We start from the raw sequence: 23,354 nt of genomic DNA, 5'->3' as shown, positions 1-23,354 counted from the left end.
TCATCAGCAAAGCACCATCACACTTCCTCCTCCATGCTTCACGTTGGGAACCACACATGCGGAGATCATCCGATCACCTACACCGCGTCTCACAAAGACATGGTGGTTGGAACCAAAAATCTTACATTTGGACTCCAGACCAAAGGACAGATTTCCACTGCTATAATGTCCATTGCTCGTGTTTTTTGGCCCAAGCAAGTCTCTTCTTCTTATTGGTGTCCTTCAATAGTGGTTTCTTTTCAGCAATTCGACCATGAAGGCCTGATTCACGCAGTTTTCTCTGAACATGTGTCTGTTACTTGAGCTCTGTGAAGCATTTATTTGGGCTACAATTTCTGAGGCTGGTAAGTCTAATGAACTTATCCTCTGCAGCAGAGGTAACTCTGGGTCTTCCTTTCCTGTGGTGGTCCTCATGAGAGCCAGTTTCATCATAGTGCTTGATGGTTTTTGCGACTGCACTTGAAGAACCTTTCAAAGTTCTTAATATTTTCTGTATTGACTGACCACACCTTAAAGTAACGATGGACTGTCATTTCTCTTTGCTTATTTGAGCTGTTCTTGACATAATATTGACTTGGTCTTTTACAAAATAGGGCTATCTTCTGTATACCACCCCTACCTTGTCAAAACACAAGTGATTGGTTCAAACGCATTAAGAAGGAAATAAATTCAACAAACTAACAAGGCACACTTGTCTAGTTTGAGAAACAGACACCTCACAAGTCCTCCACAGGCAGCTTCATTAAATAGTACCTGCAAAACACCAGTCTCAACATCAACAGTGAAGAGGAGACTCCGGGATGCTGGCCTTCTAGGCAGAGTTCCTCTGTCCAGTGTCTGTGTTCTTTTGCCCATCTTAATCTTTTATTGGCCAGTCTGAGATATTACTTTTTCTTTGCAACTCTGCCTAGAAGGCCAGCATCCCGGAGTCACCTCTTCACTGTTGACGTTGAGACTGGCGTTTTGCGGGTACTATTTAAAGAAGCTGCCAGTTGAGGACTTGTGAAATCAGCCGTTTCCAGCTACAATAGTCATTTACAACATTAACAATGTCTACACTGTATTTCTGATCAATTCGATGTTATTTTAATGGACAAAAAAAATTGTTTTTCTTTCAAAAACAAGGACATTTCTAAGTGACCCCAAACTTTTGAACGGTAGCGCACATACACAGACATCATTACATATTTTTATTTATTTATTTTATTTCACCTTTATTTAACCACGTAGGCTAGTTGAGAACAAGTTCTCATTTACAACTGCGACCTGGCCAAGATAAAGCAAAGCAGTTCGACAACATACAACAACACATGTGCAAATAGAGATAGTGGGGTGCAAAGGAGCAAGATAAATAAATAAATAAATACAGTATGGGGATGAGGTAGTTGGATGGGCTATTTACAGATGGGTTATGTACAGGTTCAGTGATCTGTGAGCTGCTATGACAGCTGGTGCTTAAAGCTAGTGAGGGAGATATGAGTCTCCAGCTTCAGTGATTTTTGCAGTTCGTTCCAGTCATTGGCAGCAGAGAACTGGAAGGAAAGGCAGCCAAAGGGGGAATTGGCTTTGGGGGTGACCAGTGAGATATACCTGCTGGAGCACGTGCTACAGGTGGGTGTTGCTATGGTGACCAGTGAAATGAGATAAGGCTGGGCTTTACCTAGGAAAGATTTGTAGATGACCTGGAGCCAGTGGGTTTGGCGACGAGTATGCAGCGAGGGCCAGCCAACGAGAGCGTACAGGTCACAGTGGTGGGTAGTGTATGTGGCTTTGGTGACAATACAGATGGCACTGTGATGGACTGCATCCAGTTTGCTGAGTAGAGTGTTGGAGGCTATTTTATTTTTTAGATTTAGACATCGCCGAAGTCGAGGATCGGTAGGATGGTGAGTTCTACGAGGGTATGTTTGGCAGCATGAGTGAAGGATGCTTTGTTGCGAAATAGGAAGCCGATTCTAGATTTGATTTTGGATTGGAGATGCTTAAAGTGAGTCTGGATGGAGAGTTTACAGTCTAACTAGACACCTAGGTATATGTAGTTGTCCATTTATTCTGAGTCAGAACCGTCCAGAGTAGTGATGCTGGACGGGCGGGCAGGTGCGAGCATCGATCGGTTGAAGAGCATGCATTTAGTTTTACTGGCATTTAAGAGCAGTTGGAGGCCATGGAAGGAGAGTTATATGGCATTGAAGCTCGTCTGGAGGTTAGTTAAAAGAAGGGCCAGAAGTATACAGAATGGTGTCATCTGCGTAGAGGTGGATCAGAAAATCACCAGCAGCAAGAGCGACATCATTGATATACAGAGAAGAGAGTTGGCCCGAGAATTGAACCCTGTGGCAGCCCCATAGACTGCCAGAGGTCCGGACAACAGGCTCTCCGATTTGACACACTGAACTCTATCAGAGAAGTAGTTGATGAACCAGGCGAGGCAGTCATTTGAGAAACCAAGGCTGTTGAGTCTGCTGATAAGAATGTGGTGATTGACAGAATAGAAAGCCTTGGCCAGGTCGATGAATACGGCTGCACAGTAATGTCTCTTATCGATGGCGGTTATGATATCATTTAGGACCTTGAGTGTGGCTGAGGTGCACCCATGACCAGCTCTGAAACCAGATTGCATAGCGGAGAAGGTACGGTGGGATTCAAAATGGTCGGTAATCTGTTTGTTAACTTGGCTTTCGAAGACCTTAGGAAGGCAGGGTAGGATAGATAAAGGTCTTGAGCAGTTTGGGTCTAGAGTGTCTCCCCCTTTGAAGAGGGGGATGATCGCGGCAGTTTTCCAGTCTTTGGGAATCTCAGACGATACGAAAGAGAGGTTGAACAGGCTAATAATAGGTGTTGCAACAATTTCGGCAGATCATTTTAGAAAGAGAGGGTCAAGATTGTCTATCCCGGCTGATTTGTAGGGGTCCAGATTTTGCAGCTCAATCAGAACATCAGCTATCTGGATTTGGGAAAAGGAGAAATGGGAAAGGCTTGGGCGAGTTGCTGTGGGGGGGTTGACTGGGCTAGGGGTAGCCAGGTGGAAAGCATGGCCAGCCGTGCAGTGGATTTATCGGTGGTGACAGTGTTTCCTAGCCTCAGTGCAGTGGGCAGCTGGGAGAAGGTGCTCTGATTCTCCATGGACTTTACAGTGTCCAATAACTTTTTTGAGTTTGTACTACAGGATGCAAATTACTGTTTGAAAAAGCTAGCCTTAGCTTTCCTAACTGCCTGTGTATATTGGTTCCTAACTTCCCTGAAAAGTGTGTCTCTCCCCCTCTGTGTGTCTCTCCCTCTGTGTGTGTCTCTCTCCCTCCCTGTGTGTGTCTCTCTCCCTCCCTCTGTGTGTGTCTCTCTCCCTCCCTCTGTGTCTCTCTCCCTCCCTCCGTGTGTGTCTCTCTCCCTCTGTGTGTCTCTCTCCCTCTGTGTGTCTCTCTCCCTCTGTGTGTCTCTCTCTCCCTCTGTGTCTTTCTCTCCCTCCCTCTGTGTCTCTCTCTCCCTCTCTCCCTCCCTCGGTGTCTCTCTCTCCCTCCCTCGGTGTCTCTCTCTCCCTCCCTCCCTCTGTGTGTGTCTCTCTCCCTCCCTCCCTCTGTGTGTCTCTCTCCCTCCCTCCCTCTGTGTGTGTCTCTCTCCCTCCCTCTGTGTGTCTCTCTCCCTCTGTGTGTCTCTCTCCCTCTGTGTGTCTCTCTCCCTCTGTGTGTCTCTCTCCCTCTGTGTGTCTCTCTCCCTCTGTGTGTCTCTCTCCCTCTGTGTCTCTCTCTCCCTCTGTGTGTCTCTCTCTCCCTCTGTGTGTCTCTCTCTCCCTCCCTCGGTGTCTCTCTCTCCCTCCCTCGGTGTGTCTCTCTCTCCCTCTGTGTCTCTCTCCCTCTGTGTGTCTCTCTCCCTCTGTGTCTCTCTCCCTCTGTGTGTCTCTCTCCCTCTGTGTGTCTCTCTCCCTCTGTGTGTCTCTCTCCCTCTGTGTGTCTCTCTCCCTCTGTGTGTCTCTCTCCCTCTGTGTGTCTCTCTCTCCCTCTGTGTGTCTCTCTCTCCCTCTGTGTGTCTCTCTCTCCCTCTGTGTCTCTCTCTCCCTCTGTGTCTCTCTCCCTCCCTCGGTGTCTCTCTCTCCCTCCCTCGGTGTCTCTCTCTCCCTCCCTCTGCGTCTCTCTCTCCCTCCCTCTGTGTGTCTCTCTCCCTCTGTGACTCTCTCTCCCTCCCTCGGTGTCTCTCTCTCCCTCCCTCGGTGTCTCTCTCTCCCTCCCTCTGTGTCTCTCTGTCCCTCCCTCTGTCTCGCTCTCTCCCCCCTCTGTCTCGCTCTCTCCCTCCCTCTGTGTCTCTCTCTCCCCCTGTGTCTCTCTCTCCCCCTGTGTCTCTCTCTCCCCATGTGTCTCTCTCTCCCCCTGTCTCTCTCTCCCCGTGTCTCTTTCTCCCCGTGTCTCGCTCTCTCCCTGTCTTTTCTTTCTTTCTCTCTCTCTCTCACTCTGTGTGTCTCTCTCTCTGTGTCTCCCTCTCTCTCCGTATCTCTCTTCCTGTGTCTTTTATTTCTTTCTCTCTCTCACTCTCTGTGTGTCTCTCTCTCTCTCCGTCTCCCTCTCTCTCCGTGTCCCGGTATCTGTCTCTCTCTCTTTATCTCTCTCCGTGTCTCCCTCTCTCCTCACTCTGTGTCTCTCTGTGTCTCTTTCCCCCGCTCTGTGTCTGTCTTTCTGTCTCTCTCTGTCTTTCTTTCTCTCCCTCTGTGTGCATCTCTCTCTTTCTCTGTGTGTCTCTCTGTCTCTCTCTTTCAGTCTCCCTGTGTCTCTCTCCCTCTGTCTTGGTCTCCATCAGTCTCTCGCTCTGCCTTTTCTTTCTTTCTCTCTCACTCTCTTTGAGTGTGTCTCTCTGTGTCTCTCTCTCCTTGTCCCAGTATGTCTCTTTCTCTTTTTTTCTCTCTGTGTTTCTCAATGTGCCTCAGTCTCTGTGCCTCCGTCTCTGTGCCTCCATCTGTGTCTATTTCTTTTGCTCGGTGTCTCCGTCTCTGTGCCTCCGTCTCTGTGCCTCCGTCTCTGTGCCCATTTCTTTTGCTCTGTGTCTCCGTCTCTGTGTCTCCGTCTCTGTGCCTCCGTCTCTGTGCCTCCGTCTCTGTGTCTATTTATTTTGCTCTGTGTCTCCGTCTCTGTGTCTCCCTCTGTGTCTATTTCTTTTGCTCTGTGTCTCCGTCTCTGTGCCTCCGTCTCTATGCCTCCGTCTCTGTGCCTCCGTCTCTGTGCCTCCATCTCTGTGCCTCCATCTCTGTGCCTCCGTCTCTGTGCCTCCGTCTCTGTGTCTATTTCTTTTGCTCTGTGTCTCCGTCTCTGTGTCTGTTTATTTTGCTCTGTGTCTCCGTCTCTGTGCCTCCGTCTCTGTGTCTCCGTCTCTGTGCCTCAGTCTCTGTGCCTCCGTCTCTGTGCCTCAGTCTCTGTGCCTCCGTCTCTGTGCATCCCTCTGTGTCTATTTCTTTTGCTCTGTGTCTCTCTCTCTTGGTGTCTCTCTCCCCGTCCCGCTCTGTGTGTCTCGGTCTATCTCTGTCTGTCTTTCTCTCGCTGGGTGTCTCTTTCAATCTGTCTCTCTCCGTCTCTCTCAATGTCCGTCTCTCTCTCTGTCTCTCATTCAGTCTCTCTCTCTGCCTTTCTTTCACTCTCTGTCTTTCTCTTTCTCGTCTCTCCCCGGGTGTATCTGTGCCTCTCTGTGTCTCTGTCTCCCTCTTTCACACTCTCTGTGTCTCTCGGTCTGTCTCTTCCTAACTCTGTCTTTGTGTGTCTCTCGGTGTATCTCTCTGTGTCTGTCTCTGTCTTTCTTTCTCTCCCTGTCTCTTTCCGCCTCTTAATCTCTCGGTCTCTCTCGCTATCTCTGTCTCATGGGTCTAGTTGAGCTCCCAGTGCATCTGGTGTTGCTCCTGGTAAGGGTATGCACTTTCGTCTGTGTCTGACAATACTGGCTCACTGAGTCAGTGGTTAACCTGTCTGGGATAGGGGGCAGTATTTTCACGGCCGGATAAAAAACGTACCCGATTTAAACTGGTTACTACTCTTGCCCAGAAACGAGAATATGCATATAATTAGTAGATTTGGATAGAAAACACTCCAAAGTTTCTAAAACTCTTTGAATGGTGTCTGTGAGTATAACAGAACTCATATGGCAGAAGATTCCATACAGGAAGTGCCCTGTCTGACAATTTATTGTCCTTCTGTTGCATCTCTATCGAAAATACAGCATCTGTGCTGTAACGTGACACTTTCTAAGGCTTCCATTGGCTCTCTAAAGCCGCCAGAAAGTGGAATGGGGTGTCTGCTGTCTCTGGGTAAAGTACAGCAGCAGAGTTTGTAAGTGGTCAGCCTGGGGACAGTGAGACAGATGCGCATTCACGAGACTTCTCCATTTTTTTCTTTCAGTCTTTGAATGAATACAACGTTGCCCGGGTGGAATATTAGCGCTATTTTACGAGAAAAAAAGCATAAAAATGGATTTTAAACAGAGTTTGACATGCTTCTAAGTATGGTAATGGAATATTTAGAATTTTTTTGTCACGAAATGCGCTCGAGCATTACCCTTCGGATAGTGACCTGAACGCACGAACAAAACGCAGCTATTTGGAAGTAACTATGGATTACTTGGAACCAAAACAACGTTTGTTGTTGAAGTAGAAGTCCTGGGAGTGCATTCTGACGAAGAACAGCAAAGGTAATCCAATTTTTCTAATAGTAATTCTGAGTTTAGTGAGCCCCAAACTTGGTGGGTGTCAAATTAGCTAGCCTGTGATGGCCGAGCTATGTACTCAGAATATTGCAAAATGTGCTTTCCACTGGCTGTTGACTAGGGTGGGACGCAAACATCCCACCTAGCCCAGAGAGGTTAAGATAGTTGGGGTGAGGACAACAGAAAGTCAGGTGCAAGGGCTGTGGTTCTTCTGGCTGCTTATCCTAGGATGCAATAGGTGGCAGGGAGGCTCAGGTAACGACTACCTGCCAGGCAATACAAATAATATAAAATATATACCCATGTCATGACAGTCCTGTGAGGATCAGACTGGCGTGGGATGACAGTAACCAGGTCTCTCTCTCTCTCCCACAGAGGGGGCTGCTGGATGGTCAACAGTTTACACCCTGTTGTAAATTACAGGAGAAGGAGACTTTCTTTTCCCTTCCAGTATTTAACCCAGGGAATATTCTTTGTTAACAGACTTTTTCCTGCCGAAACTAACACGTTCAAAAATGTGAATAGTGAAACAATATTTGTACAAAATTTTTAACATAACAATGTGGGGAAAGGTCAGTGGGGAGCTATAGAAAACTAAAGTCATATGGGTTTTCATTTTGTGATGTCATTAAATTGTATAGATTAAATACTGTAACTTGAACTTTATCTTTCAAGCTTCCTTCCAATACGCTGTGCTTATAATATGAACAATTATGAAAGTATTTTTGTTAAGATATGAATGATTTTAGGAGTCATAACAGATAATGTGCAAAGGATATGATTGCAAGTTAAGTAGCCACGCCCCGAGTAAGGACAGAGAGTGTGTCAGACTGACAGAACTGTCCCCTTTTGCCTAGAGTGCATAAAGGCTTGGGAGAGAAATCAATCTTCAGACCAGAACATTGCCAGGTTGCAGCTGTGCATGTAAAGTGATCTGAATCCTGAACCCTGAATAATCGACACGAGGTGTAGGCGAGAAGCTCATCTCCCATTCAATCACTGGTATGGCTGATTAGCTGTCCTAAGTCAGATAGAGAAAAGCGAATCTAAGAGGGACCATCCTACGACTCTCCAAACCATCCCATCCTACTACGAGTCTCAAATCACCATATTCTCCCACCACCATCAACAATGGGAACAGTCGACATGGCTGGCTATCTTTCAGAGTGAACAACAATAGAAGAGACTTGTCCGGACCCTTTCGGACAATCAGAGCCTTACAAGCGTTCCGCTGAAAGGCCAACCCAGATCCTTCCTAAGATGACACCGGCCTTTGAATATTAGCTTTCAGTGGAGCCTTTGACATTATTGATCATAATTTGTTATTGAAAATGTTTATATCACCTGCCATCACATGGTTGGAGAGTAACTTATCCAATAGAACTCATAGAGTATTCTTTAATGGGAGCTTCTCTAACATCAGATATGCAGTATCCCTCAGGGCAGTTGCCTTGGGCCGTTACTCTTCTCTATTTTTACAAATGATTTGCCACTGGTCTTACAAGAAGCTAAAATGACTATGTTTACTGATGATTGCGCACTCTACACATAATCACCTACAGCCAGTGAGCTCACTGAGACTCTTAGCAAGGAGTTACAGTGAGTGTCAGAATGGGTAATTAAGGGATGAAATATCAAGTGTGCCTATAGGCTATTTAGTGTGGTCTCAATCAAATGATCCATAGTCCACAAGAAGTGCATGCGCGGAGAAGAACAGAGCAAAGATATATTTCTAAGAAAATTGACTTGAGTCTTTTGCACTACTGGGATAGTGTAAATAAAACTAGGCTGCATTGCACACTGCAATAGATATTGCAACCTTGAGCTCAGGCATGCTCTGCTCTTGTTGATAGTTTTTTTGCTCTGCCTAACCAATACTGTGTAGGCAGTTCAGGAGAGTCAAATAATTATTTTTTATTTTTTTGCAAAAAATGTAATATCTTGCATGTGGACTAGCCTATAGCCTATGTTCTGTTTGAGAAGAAAAGGGCAAAGATGAGGAGGAGGACTGGAGGTCAACTTTGATAGCTTGCTACTACTATAATTGATTTGAATAAAAACCATATGTTTCTTGCTTATGATGTATTTATCAGAGTTATTGACCTCACAATAAACCAGATTTGAGTAATTTACATTGTGGTACTGAAACTTGAAGCAGCAGCCGTGGCCCAATCAATCGGAAATGGACAGCTCATGTTGTTGAAAGTAGGCAAATTCGAGTAGGCACAATTAATTCCAACCGTCAAAATTATTATTAGATTTTACTAACAACAGGGCTTTGTGTTGGAGCCTATTTCTTCCTATTTAAGAAATAAGAGGTAGGTCTACCTGTTTGACAGACAGAATTAGGCTATAGGCTGCTATATATCTTGCACTCTTTAAATAGACTACCTCCATGTCAGTGAAGGGCAGTTAAGTTAGAAGCTTTTAGAAGATAGGTTTTATCTCAAGACCATCAGACTGTTAAACAGCCATCACTAACATTGAGTGGCTTCTGCCAACATACTGACTCAAATCTCTGGCCACTTTAATAAATTGATGTAATAATGTATCACTAGCCACTTTAAACATCGCCACTTTAATAACGTCTACATATCCTACATTACTCATCTCATATGTATATACTGTACTCCATATCATCTACTGCATCTTGCCTATGCCGCACGACCATCACCCATCCATATATTTATATGTACATATTCTTATTCATCCCTTTACATTTGTGTGTATAAGGTAGTCGTTGTGAATTTGTTAGATTACTTGTTAGACATTACTGCACTGTCGGAACTAGAAGCATTTCGGTATCTGCTAACCATGTGTATGTGACCAATAAAATTTGATTTAATTTGATTCAGCTTGTCAACACTTCTTACGAAAACAAGCAGTGAAGGCGTCAATCTCTCTTCTACTTTGAACCATAAGAGATTGACATGCATGTCTTTAATATTTGCTCTCCGTGTACATTTAAGGGCTAGCCGTGCTGTCCTGTTCTGAGCCAACTGCAATTTTCCTAAGTCCCTCTGTGGCACCTGACCACACAACTGAACAGTAGTCCAGGTGAGACAAAATTAGGGCCTGTAGGACCTGCCTTGTTGATAGTGTTGTTAAGAAGGCAGAGCAGCGCTTTATTATGGACAGACTTCTCCACAAGTGTTTGACGCGTAAATGTGTGTCTTCAGGTCTCAGGCAAGTTTACTTATTAAGCTAGTTCTCTGAACCAAATGAAAGCCTGGGTTGCAGGACAAACTTGAGATGAGAGGTAGAGCACAAATATCCTCTATGCGAACTGGATGGGAAATGTTAACACACATTTTTAACACCAGTGAAAGTTATGCTTTTGGATCAGTCCTTTGCCAAGGATGCGGCATTTAACTTCACACTCCTCTATAGACCGCATTAGGATTTGTTTTTACAAGACTTCAATTAACGCCACAAAATGCTACATTGAAAGACCTTGGGTCAAACACAGGCCAACAATCTTCACTCTAAAATCAGGATATGTTTCTATACAGCCCATATTTATCTTAAAAAATGACTTCCTTTCTTAAAAATTCAGAGAACAGATACTGCTACCATTGTGAAGACCGACATTAACAATCTCAACAGATGAAAACATTTAAGTGAATGAAAGAGGGAAAGAGACAGAGAGAGACCCACCTGTAGCCAAGCACCTTTGCTCCACCCTGCCCCACGCCCACACACTCCCACAAACAGGTTCAAGTCAGCCCAGTCATTCCTAGGTAGCCTACTCTCCAAAGTACAGCCCCACTTGTAGTTTCCCTGTCTTGCTCTAGCCTCATGGAAGGGTTTCTCTATTCGTCTCAGTGCACAGGCTCTATTCTGTTCCCACATTACCATGAGAATTAATGGAAACCCTCCATGATTAGACACAACCCAGTGCACGCAGACACCCCGGTGCACAGTGAAGACTTGAACTGGACTATGTCTGGACTGGATTATTCATGTCCATGAAGAAAAACTGTGTGTTTCTGAATACCAAATAGACCCTTAGAACATACTCCAATCCTGTAGAACGTTCACTATAATGCTTAATAATATATTATACATCTATTCAATCTGCACAGACCTACAGGAGTGACAGGGTGTAGTAGGGGCTAGGGGTTCTATCCAATCTGCACAGATCTACAGGAGTGACTGGGTGTAGTAGGGGCTAGGGGTTCTATCCAATCTGCACAGATCTACAGGAGTGACTGGGTGTAGTAGGGGCTAGGGGTTCTATCCAATCTGCACAGATCTACAGAAGTGACTGGGTGTAGTAGGGGCTAGGGGTTCTATCCAATCTGCACAGATCTACAGGAGTGACTGGGTGTAGTAGGGGCTAGGGGTTCTATCCAATCTGCACAGATCTACAGGAGTGACTGGGTGTAGTAGGGGCTAGGGGTTCTATCCAATCTGCACAGACCTACAGGAGTGACTGGGTGTAGTAGGGGCTAGGGGTTCTATCCAATCTGCACAGACCTACAGGAGTGACTGGGTGTAGTAGGGGCTAGGGGTTCTATCCAATCTGCACAGACCTACAGGAGTGACTGGGTGTAGTAGGGGCTAGGGGTCGGTTTGAGAGGGTATGTAAGATCTGTTTATCTGCATGCACACACGCAACAAGGCTGTATCTGAAAACAATCATCCTTGTATCCTTGATCCTTGTTTTCTCCAGTACTCTCCTCTCAAAGTGGGAAAGACAGGAGGCGAGGAATGCAAAAAAACAAGGACAGAGGAAGCAAGGATTTGATGGTGTGTAATGTTTTCAGATATAGACCCACTGTCTAGGGAGAAGAGGTGGTTTCTGGACAGGGCCAACTTGAACACCCACAACACTCCCTTTCTGACACACACGCCTGGTCCAGTCTGATTTGCAAACCGGGCTCTGCATTTTAAATCGGAACTAGGCCCAATAACTGACACAACTACACCCCCAACAGGCTGAATACCATCTTAAGGATCTCAAACAGGTCCCACATTTCTCTCTCTCTCACTGTCTGTGTGTAACTGTTATAAGGAACTTGCAGCATGTGTCTCATATCAACATTTAAATGATAAATCACAGAGAAATTAGTTGGCAACATTGTATGACATACTCATTTGAGACAAATATTTTTGTGGGGGGGAAATGTAGTCAAACATTTTTTCTGATAAATGTGATCTGTGAATTCCTGAGTCATGTTTCATGTGGAACATGCAACACTCTCTAGATGTTACCTGCTGAGTTTGTGTTTCAATGTGAAGTCGAAGGTCGCGCACAATAAGTGCTGTGTGCTCGGCCCAAAGTTCAAACAAGAACGCCCTGTTGCTGTGGCAACCATAATAGCATGGGGGCCTCTTATAATCAAGCCAAGCTTTGGAGTGTGGGGAGTGGCTTCGCTGGAACGGAATTATAGATTGTGGAACAGAGTAAAAAAGCTGAAGGGAAAAAAGTGTACAAGTCTAGTCACAATGCCAAAATTCAGCATGTACATTTCTTCTCTTTAAAATAGTCTTTCAGTCTGTGGCATGCATGAAGTAAGGTGTAAACATTTAAAAAAAATACACAAAGCCTATTCTTCCCCTGAATGTGTGCCAGTGAATATAATCTCATCTTGTTCCTATTCTGAAACTCACAATACATTAAAGTTGCCCATATACAGTTCAAGTCGGAAGTTTACATACACCTTAGCCAAATACATTTAAACTCAGTTTTTCACAATTCCTGACATTTAATCCTAGTAAAAATGCCCTGTCTTAGGTCAGTTAGGATCACCACTTTATTTTAAGAATGTGAAATGTCAGAATAATAGTAGAGAGAATGATTTATTTCAGCTTTTATTTCTTAAATCACATTCCCAGTGGGTCAGAAGTTTACATACACTCAATTAGTATTTGGTAGCATTGCCTTTAAATTGTTTAACTTGGGTAAAGCGTATCAGGTAGCCTTCCACAAGCTTCCCACAATAAGTTGGGTGAATTGTGGCCCATTCCTCCTGACAGAGCTGGTGTAACTGAGTCAGGTTTGTTGGCCTCCTTGCTTGCACACACTTTTTTACAGTTCTGCCCACAAATTTTCTATAGGATTGAGGTCAGGGCTTTGTGATGGCCACTCCAATACCTTGATTTTTTTGTCCTTAAGCCATTTTGCCACAACTTTGGAACTATGCTGGGGTCATTGTCCATTTGGAAGATCCATTTGCGACCAAGCTTTAACTTCCTGACTGATGACTTGAGATGATGCTTCAATATATAAACATAATTTTCCTGCCTCATGATGCCATCTATTTTGTGAAGTGCATCCGTCTCTCCTGCGGCAAAGCACCCCCACAACAGGTTCCTGCCACCCTCGTTCTTCGTGGTTGGGATGGTAATCTTCGGCTTGCAAGCTTCCCCCTTTTTCCTCCAAACATAACGATGGTCATTATGGCCAAACAGTTCTATTTTTGTTTCATCAGACCAGAGGACATTTTCTCCAAAAAGTATGATCTTTGCTTTATCTTGGCCAGGTCGCAGTTGTAAATGAGAACTTGTTCTCAACTAGCCTACCTGGTTAAATAAAGGTAAACAAATAAAAAAATTAAAATTGTACCCGTTTCCTCCAGCATCTTCACAGGGTCCTTTGCTGTTGTTCTGGGATTGATTTGCACTTTTCGCATCAAAGTATGTTCATCTCTAGGAGACAGAACGCGTCTCCTTCCTGAGCGGTATGACGGTTGCGTGGTCCCATGGTGTTTATACTTGTGTACTATTGTTTGTAAAGATGAACATGGTACTTTCAGGCATTTGGAAATTGCTCCCAAGGATGAACCAGACTTGTGGAGGTCTAGAATTTGTTTTCTGAGGTCTTGGCTGATTTCTTTTGATATTCCCAAGATATCAAGCAAAGAGGCACTGAGCTTGAAGGTAGGCCTTGAAATACATCTACAGGTACACCTCCAATTGACTCAAATTATGTCAATTAGTCTATCAGAAGCTTCTAAAGCCATGATATCATTTTCTGGAATTTTCCAAGCTGTTTAAAGGCACAGTCAACTTAGCGTAGTGTCTAGCAAAACATCAACTTAATTCTTATCAAAACGTCATTAGAAAAGTAAATAATAGCCTCCCGAGTGGCGCAGCGGTCTACGGCAGTGCTAGCTGTGCCACTAGAGATCCTGGTTCGAGTCCAGGCTCTGTCGCGAACGGGAGACCCATGGGTGCTAATCCACATTAGTACTAAAAAAGCTGATTTACCATCATTTGATTGTACTACCATTTGTGACTCACAACCTGGATTTGGTTTTATGTAGCAAAATGTGAATGGTGTTTTTTTACATTGGATAAAAGTAGAGACTCAGAGCTACAAAATGGTATATCATACACTACATTTGAGGAACAATGGGAAAGTTATTCTGCTTTGAAAGTTGATCAACTTGTAAACTCAGTTTTGAGGAAATCGCCTTTGAATGTTTTTGAATCTAGTGAAGGGCTCTTCTTTGTCTACACCAATTCAGCATCGTTCACACTCTCTTAAGCTTTAGCCCATCCATCTCGCATCGCTCTAGGAGTGCACACTTGACGTTCTGGCCAATGATTTGTTTACCTCTGGATAACATGAAAACAGCCTAACCAGCTCTGCTGGCAACAATTTCATTACACTTCTTGGAGACGTTTACTGACACCGGCCATATTCAAAGGGTGTTGTACACACGTCACGTAACGTTAGCTAACGAGCCAGCCAGCTAATGTTAGCTTGTTAAACAACAATGAACAAAGTGCCAACAATGAACCAAGTGCCAACAATGCCTAAGATTAGGCTCTAACTAGAAAAGCAAACAGCTCTGGGAAACAAATAAAAATGTTCACTAGGGAGCCAGCCAGCTAATGTTAGCTAGCTAGCTAACAGTACACATTAGCTTAAGACATATAACGTGAACTAACTCACTTTTGTACATCGCGCTGGTCTGTACAATTTACCTTATTTTAGCGCCCCCAAAAAGTAATACTTCCAGATCAACTGTAATATCAATACCATTGTAAAGCACAATTTCTCCCCTTTCCAACAAAATCAATGACGAGACCTTCATGATGCCCATCTCTGCATGATTCAAGAAGGCAATGAGCTCCTTCGGGTCTTTAAAAATTGCGGTTGGGGAAGCGAAACCTATTGCGTGATAGTGAGGAGAGATGTCGTGTGGGGAAACATCTTTATTCACTCGATCTGTCCAACTTATCACCTTATCGCCTCAAATGTAAATAAAACACTATAAAGAGTTTATATAATGTGTCATTACATACCTATTTGAAGGTTTGTGTCCAATTTGAATTGGGTTTTTAGGGCGGTGCTAAAGTGATCTTCAGAAGTAAACAGCGGCTTTTGAGAGTCATGAAATCAGTGAAATGGCAAACACAGGCAAGCAACACACACCTGAATCACACACCAGCTACAGTAAACAGAGAGTAAAGTGGAGGACTTGCTCTCTGGATGGATCCTGGTTGCACACACACACTGTACAAGAGGGAGATGACCTACTGGCAAGCTGGTGCTGTAGATTCAAGCAGTAAATTGCGGGGCAGTAAGCCAAACCACCGGTCAACAAGTTACGGAGAGACAGTCAGGTGACAGGAGCATTTGCTTACTCACGAGCAGCGTGATGAACATTGTGAACAAGCAGCGTGTACGAGCAAAGTGAAAAAGCACACTTACAGTATCCAAAAGTTTCAGAGCTTACCGCTTTAGTTAAGGACATCATCTGGTAGTGATAAGGGAGGGTGGATTACTGCTATTTGTCAAGACCATGAGTCTCTCAGATTTTTTTTTACGATGTATAAATACAAACTGACATTTTTCATAAAGGTCTTACATCTTTTTCCGTACATGGAACGTGGAATTTTGTTATAGATGAAAACATGTACCTTTTGAATTTTGTCTCGTAGTCTAGGATCCATGCCAAACATTAGGAACACCTTCCTAATATCGAGTTGCACCCCCCCACCCTTTTGCCCTCAAAACAGCCTCATTTTACAAGGTGTTGAAAGTGTTCCACAGGGATGCTGGCCCATGTTGACTCCAATGCTTCCCACAGTTGTATCAGGTTGGCTGGATGTCCTTTGGGTGGTGGACCATTCTTGATACACACGGGAAACTGTTGAGCATGAAAAACCCAACAGCGTTGCAGCTCTTGACAGAAACCGGTGAGCCTGGCACCTACTACTGCACCTACTACTGTACCTCGTTCATAGGCACTTACATTTTTTGTCTTGCCCATTCACCTGCTGAATGGCATACATACACAATCCATGTCTCAATTGTGTCAAGGCTTAAAACCGGTATCCTCCCCTTCACCTACACTGATTGAAGTGGCATCAATAAGGGATCATAGCGTTCACCTTGATTCACCTGGTCAGTCTGTCATGGAAAGAGCAGGTGTTCTTAATGTTTGGTATACTCAGTGTATCTTGGTCCAGTTATCCCAGACCTCACGTGGGCAAGTTCACCTATTTTGGGAAATTCCATTGGTTGGTGTGTTATTAGAGTCTACATCTTTCATTGGTTGATTTATTTGTTCCCGGAAATATAAGTGACTAACAGCTAGCATATTTGTTCCAAAAGGTTTAGACTTGAGGTGTAAGCAAGAGTTCTTAATTATGGACCCTACAAGTTCACAAGAGCTGGGAAAAATAAAACAAACATGGGCCAACTCCTTAGAGCACACAGTATAATTAAACTTCCACCACACTGGTTTCAACAAGCAGTGAGATGGGCCACAGGAAACGAAGACACTCCACATGTTGGACAGTAGGATACCTCTGTTTACTCCAACAGCTTAAAGGTCAAAAGGTCCATGTTGGCTCTCTAGTTAACCCTACTGAAAACTCCAAATGCTGTTGGGTGTCTCTGAAGTAGGGTGCAGGGCATTCACATACCCAAGCCTGAGTTGCACCAGTGTTTCTTCTATCCACTCACAAATCCACTTAAGACCACTGGGGTTCTTTCAAAACATGCACTGTGTAGTTACTTTCACTGAGTAAAGTACTTGCAGTAAATAAAATATGCTGATGCAAATCCTTTTACTCACTGATAACACAACCTTTTATGGAAGGTGAAATGAAATGACAATAGTTTTAATAGTCTAATTTCCAATTTAGAATTCTAAGTGGAACAAAAATGTTTAATCCTTGCATGAGTTACCTCGAACTGAATTTCTTATGACCCCTCGTCCCATTTTTGTGAAAAAAGACAATTGATTTGCTCTAGTTCAGCAAATGAAATTACAAAATACCAGATCCTGTTCAATCAAAACCTGTATTGAAAAGTTTGAGAAACACAGCAATATTCCTCCTGCGATACACTGACATAGATTTTGATTCCTATGGTAAATTAAACTTCAGAACACTGTAAAAATCAAAGACAATCAACATCATAGTCAAGCACGCGAGAAGATACGTTTTTAGCGCAATGCAAAACTTAAGAAATACTGTTTTTTTAAGTGCCCCAAGCTGCCCCAGAGGTCTACGGGCCTTGGTTCGCCTCACACCCTAACATAAAAATACAAATAAATGAAATGTACAAACAGTAGGTGATCTATATATATATATATATATATATATATATATATATATATATATATATATATATAAAATACAAACATTTGCCGTTAGTGAGAAGAGCGAAAATATTTTTATTTTATCTTTTCAATCTAAAATAACAATGGATTTATTTCCATGATCATTGTACAATACATTCCTTCTCTTTTCTGACTGTGATGAACGTAGCCTATACAATAAATGGAGATACTATTCGTCCCATCTCTTATTTAATTGGACCTACTTCATCGTAGTAATAGATGGGCTGTTTCAAGTATTTTGCTCTATATGATCCTTCTGTTTTTATACCTACTTATTCTTTTCAGAAATGGCTACGCAGATATTTAGTAGGCAACTTTTATAAATGAGGCCAAGGTGCTCACTCACTCTCCAGGCATGTGTGTGTCAGACGAAAATACAAATAAATGAAATGTACAAACAGTAGGTACTCTATATATATATCTATATATATATATATATATAAAATACAAACATTTGCCGTTAGTGAGAAGAGCAAATATATATATATATATATATATATATATATATATATATATATATATATAAGATCACAATAAGTCAAAATAAATAAAGTGGAGTCTAAGCTTCGTATCGATATAAAACTTTTGTATTAATTCTCCAAAACTAGTGCAGGAGATCAGCTGTTTAGAAGAAATCACCCCCGATGAGTGATTGTATTCTGCACATTGCAAAGTATGTGCCACTGTAGAAGACATTATAGTCTGTTATTTGGCAAATCTTATCGCTTGCTAGCTACTTCAACAGTTTCACAAGATAATGTGCTAACTAGCTTGTTAATTTGTGTAAAAACAAATTAGGGAATGTACCAGCACATAGTGAAGTTATTTCAAATACATGTAACAGGAATACGTGTGTGTGTGTGTGTGATAGTGAGAGACCAGATGTCAGTGTTTGTGTCAGAGAGCTTGTGCAGTGTTTCTGACCTACATTAGCTGGCTAATTCCCTCCTCGGCTCCAGACCTGGGGCATTTGTCTGCCAGGCTGGCCCCTAGACAGAATGTTACCAGAACGTTGTGAGAATGTTGTCTAAGGATTTTCTGATTAATCCCCCATCTGCCTATCAGCAGCTGCTGCTCATGGATTACTACGGAGACCAGCAACAGGCACCTCCACAGACCAACACGCACGCACACTCTTGGTACATGCAACTTGAAATTCAGTCCCTCTGTGGAGGAGTCACCCTCGTGTTGAAAACAGCCTGGGACCAGACAGAACTCACTACCTTCTCTTCCTCCTCACTATGTTGACGTTAGGGATTACTGGTTGGAAACATGGTCAGTGTGTGTGTTTGGGGGGGAGAGAAGGTAGTGAGTTCTGTCTGGTCCCAGGCTGTGTTGAGCACTAGGGTGCTTCACCTGCTTGTTCTAACAAGCAAACTCCTGAGAAGTGCTCTCTTGCTCTGACATATTTAGGCACACACACACACACAAATACTCACTCAGTATGGCAATCTGCGGTGCTTAACACCTGCCACAGACATTCCATCCAGCCAGGACAAAGTCCTACTTTGACAGAGCGTCTAAGAGCAGCCCCACCATTAAATGGATAGTTCACCCAAATGACAAAATGAAGTGTGAAAAATGCAAATATTGGTATCAATAACTTGCATTGGATTTGTGCCTTTGGAAACAGTGGCCAGGTAAACAAAAACAAAGCATGGATTGGTGTCTTACGTAGTCTATAACCTGCTTACAGGGTACGGAAACCAATATGCAATTTAGGTGAACTATCCCTTTAAGACAGCAATGGAATGAGTCATGTGAAACACCTGAGCAAGAGACTGATGACAAATGCCACTACTTCTGTGCATATTTTAAGACAGACAGACAGACAGACAGACAGACAGACAGACAGACAGACAGACAGACAGACAGACAGACAGACAGACAGACAGACAGACAGACAGACAGACAGACAGACAGACAGACAGACAGACAGACAGACAGACAGACAGACAGACAGACAGACAGACAGACAGAGACAGAGACAGAGAGAGAGAGAGAGAGAGAGAGAGAGAGAGAGAGAAAAGGAGCCAACAAAAACCAAGAACCAACATAACCCGCTTGACTGGTTCCCCCACACTAAAATACTTTCAGGTTCACCTTCCTAAGACAATAGGCGAAACCACCACACGCTACAAACCTCAGACTATGTCTGACACACACATGCCTGGAGAGTGAGTGAGCACCTTGGCCTCATTTATAAAAGTTGCCTACTAAATATCTGCGTAGCCATTTCTGAAAAGAATAAGTAGGTATAAAAACAGAAGGATCATATAGAGCAAAATACTTGAAACAGCCCATCTATTACTACGATGAAGTAGGTCCAATTAAATAAGAGATGGGACGAATAGTATCTCCATTTATTGTATAGGCTACGTTCATCACAGTCAGAAAAGAGAAGGAATGTATTGTACAATGATCATGGAAATAAATCCATTGTTATTTTAGATTGAAAAGATAAAATAAAAATATTTTCGCTCTTCTCACTAACGGCAAATGTTTGTATTTTGTTATTATATTTTCCAGTTTTTCATTTTTTTTTTAAATCAATAAGTGTGTCATCATATCGCCCATTTGCACAATATACTTACTTACCTGGTTTCAATGCAATACTACAACCCCTAGAATTTTTTTTGTAGGATGGTCTAAAGTTTGCGTGGTGGTAAGAACATTCTAACGTCAAGTATCAGTTATTATAAATGAGTGAAAACTATCGCACGCTCGTTTTGGGGTATATTTTGTACATATGCAACGTTTTAATAAATGAGGCCCCAGGCGACAACACTTTAGACGTCCATTGTAAGTGCAACTAAAGGTCATTTTTCTGAGGTTGAGACTTTGGAAATTACAGGACACTACACATTACAATTATGGCTTACAATTCAATCTTGGTGAAATGTTCATACGATCCAATCGTGAGTGGAAATGAACTGGTGACTCGTTGTTGCTGGGCGGCTGGGTTGCTCCCCAAAAACAGTTTTTATTTTGTAAGCGCTCAATGGATTGGTGTCAGGAAAGCTGATCCTAGATCAGCAATAAAGAGGAAAACTTCCTATAACCCCATGGTCTGGCCTCTGCCTACTTTACATACCTGAATCCTTCCCAGCACACAGATGTTTACCTTGTTTCTGCTTACTGTTGATGGCAAACTCTGACCTCCGCAGAGAGCTGGGGGCGGTCTTCCTGTAGAAACTGTTACGGTCAAGGGAGCCCATGTAGAGGGGCTTACGTGCCCGCCTGGGGTGGTTCACGGTCCCCATGAGGCTACCAGAATCCAGTTGGGACCCATTTTCGCTGTCCTTGTTGTGGCACAGGTGAAGGTCGTAGGACCGTCGCTCCCGTTCGGGCTGATTGTGGCACCGGTCCTCAACCCATTCTTCACAGTGCTTCCCACTGCCGGGGTACTCCTCATACCTGGAGTCCATAGATAATGATCGCAAATCCCTGTAATGGTCTTCTTCCTTACGATCATAGTGGTCCTTTCCCTTGTCATTGTAGTGGTCCTTTTCCTTGTGATCATAGTGGTCCATTTCTCTGCGATCACAGTGGTCCTTTCCTTTGTAGTTGTAGTGGTCCTTTTCCTTGTGGTCATAACTATCACTCTTTTTAAGCAAATAGTGGTCCTTATCCTTTTGGTCACAGTGGTCCTTTTCTCTGCGATCATAATGGGTCTTCTCTTTACGGTCATAATAATCCTCCCTGCGAACATAGCGGTATTTTACGTAGTGGTCATCTTTCCTATTGTCTTGTCTGTAGTCCAAATAATCATTTTCTGTGTGGTCATTCTTGCTCTGTCTCCTGCGGTCAAAATATTCCTGATCTTTAAGGTCGTACTGGTCACCATCTTTGCGGTCATGGTGGCCTATATCCCTAGGGTTGTACCGGTCTGTGTGATCATACTGGTCTGACTCTTTGCGATCATAACGGTCATGTTCTTGATAAAATTCATTTTCCAGGTCCCAATAGTCCTGTTTTTTGCAGTCATAGTGGTCCCCATCTCTATCTTTGTAGAGGTCACACTGTTTGTAGTGATAGTCCTCCTCTTTGTGGTCATATTTGTCCCTGTCGATGTCATACTGCGCCTGACTTCTGTGGACATCCCTGTAATCCTTGATTTGTGTCTCTCGGTTGTGCTCCTGGTAGTTGTGGTCCTCTGGGCCTGGGTAGAAGCAATGGTTACCAGACCACTCTTGCACTCTCCTGGGTTCCAGGTGGCCATTATCTGAGGCAGAGCGAAAATAAAGGCCCCTGCTTTGAGGCCTTGTGTCTCTATAGAGCACTCTGTCATAGTCCTCATACTCCCAGCTGGCCTGCCGACCGGCATTCCCCTGCCTCAGGTTGGCCTGGTAGTCCCATTGCCCTGGCCAAGGAGTTGGCACAGACCTTGGAGTTGCCACCGGTACAGGGGCCAGCACTGGCGCTGGAGCTAGCTTATAGCCGTGGTATCCAACCACCTGTTGCTGCTTCTGCTGGAACTGTAGTTGCTGTTGCAGATGGACCATACTCTCCCTGGCACAGCCACAATTCCCCAACTCTTCCATACTCTTGCCCCTCCGAGGGGGCATCCCAGTGCCGTAGCTCCAGTCCAAGGGTCCAATCTCAGCCTGGAAGCCATTAACTACCTGACCCTTCATGGTGCCGTTTCTGATACAGCTCTCAGTGCTGCCGTTGCTCCTACTACGATGTGATGTCTTATTCTATCTCCCCAAACTATGGCATTCCAGAGCACAGCAATGTGGGAGACTTAACCACTTGTCAGACATACTCTCTCTTGATCGCTCTCACTCCTTCTCTTAGGGCTGCCTGAACTGGACTGCCCTGCTAAGGCACTTCCCAGTTTCTGTGTTACAAAATCCTTCCCTCCCCCGGCAGCCCGGTGAATCACGTCAGTGGGGAGGGGCAGGTGAAGGGAGGAGGGGCCATTCTTGGTAAATCATTCAGTAGTCACATGAGTGGTGGATTACAGTCAGCCCCTCTCAGTGTTTTCATTGGGCAGTTGCTATGTTTGCAGGAAAACACAGGCTGGCTGGGCAGATTTCCTTCTCCGGAGGAAGGAGACTAACGGTCTTTTCAAGAGAATGCCTTTGGTGTGTGTGAAACTTGGCACCAAGCAACTTCCACTTCAGAGAATGTTCCTTTTGTTTTTCTTTCATTTACACATTATGAAAAAGGTCAATTTCTTAATCAAATTCTCCACATTATCTGGGTAAACTTCCAGACTAATGTGTTTTCTTAGTTCCTCAGAACTTAAGGCGAATCAAGTTGTCTTATGTTGGAGATTGGTCAAAGTAAACACGGAACCAGTTATAATAGCAAATCAACAGTGTATGAGGCCCTGTTTGCCCTACATTTGGAGTGGAATAATGAATTTACGCATGAACACATTCACATGATTTCATAAAAAAAAGGCTGGAATGTGCGTGTCTGTGACCGAGAGAGTGAAAGGAGGTGGAAAAGGCTTTGGGGACAGGGGCTGATTATTCTAGAGTGTACTGGAAAGTGTCTCTTCAATCTACAATGAGCTATTGTTGAAAGCCTGTCCCTGGTTTCAGAGGCTACGGTATATTTCAGTGTGAGAAAAAACCCAGGCCTATTCATAAGGTTGGGGTATAGGATATCCCCCCTTTCCCTTCCATCAAAGAGCCAATTATAAGATGGTCGACTTTTACAGCGCCCCTTCCCCACACAAACAGTATCTCTCCATCTCCCAACCATCCCCTACTGATGTAGAGGGAAATAGAGAAATGGGAGAAACTGAAGTTAAGCTTATTCATTGGATAAAAATAGCTTTCTTCAAACTACTCATGACAGTGAAATCAATGCAGTTGTTGAGCACTAGGCAGAAACCCTACACTAACCACGTTTCCATCCAGTTTTTATGCGAGTATGGCTGTCGATCATGGGAAAGGGAAAGACCTAGTCAGTTGTACAACAATGCATTAGTCAAACCCTATAAAAAAAAAATCACGACAGCTGTGATGGAAACAAAGTTTTGGTACAATTGTATAAATGCCGACAGAATTTGTTTGTTCGACATGGTGGGATCTTAGTCTGTAAAATTAATTATGTGAGAAATGGAGGTGGAAACGCCTT

General features: G+C 43.7%; 1 protein-coding gene across 5 annotated transcripts in view; it reads right to left on the bottom strand.

Annotated features, from left to right (window-relative positions):
* Positions 1-23,354, bottom strand: part of dnmbp (dynamin binding protein) — a 146,101-nt gene that overhangs the window by 23,128 nt on the left and 99,619 nt on the right. Inside the window, exon 1 of one of the 5 annotated variants that reach the window (XM_014157053.2) lies at positions 20,383-22,103. The exons of the other annotated variants lie outside the window; for them this stretch is intronic. Within the exon in view, the coding sequence (XP_014012528.1) occupies positions 20,383-21,895 (1,513 nt within the window). The 5' untranslated portion in view covers positions 21,896-22,103. Of the gene's footprint in view, positions 1-20,382; positions 22,104-23,354 lie in introns of those variants that run through there. 5 annotated transcript variants of the gene reach the window in all.

Source organism: Salmo salar, chromosome ssa19, assembly GCF_905237065.1.
Source record: "Salmo salar chromosome ssa19, Ssal_v3.1, whole genome shotgun sequence".
In the NCBI taxonomy this organism is placed as follows: Eukaryota; Metazoa; Chordata; class Actinopteri; order Salmoniformes; family Salmonidae; genus Salmo; species Salmo salar.
The sequence above is the reverse complement of the archived record's forward strand: the minus strand, read 5'-3'. Positions and strand labels throughout refer to the sequence as shown.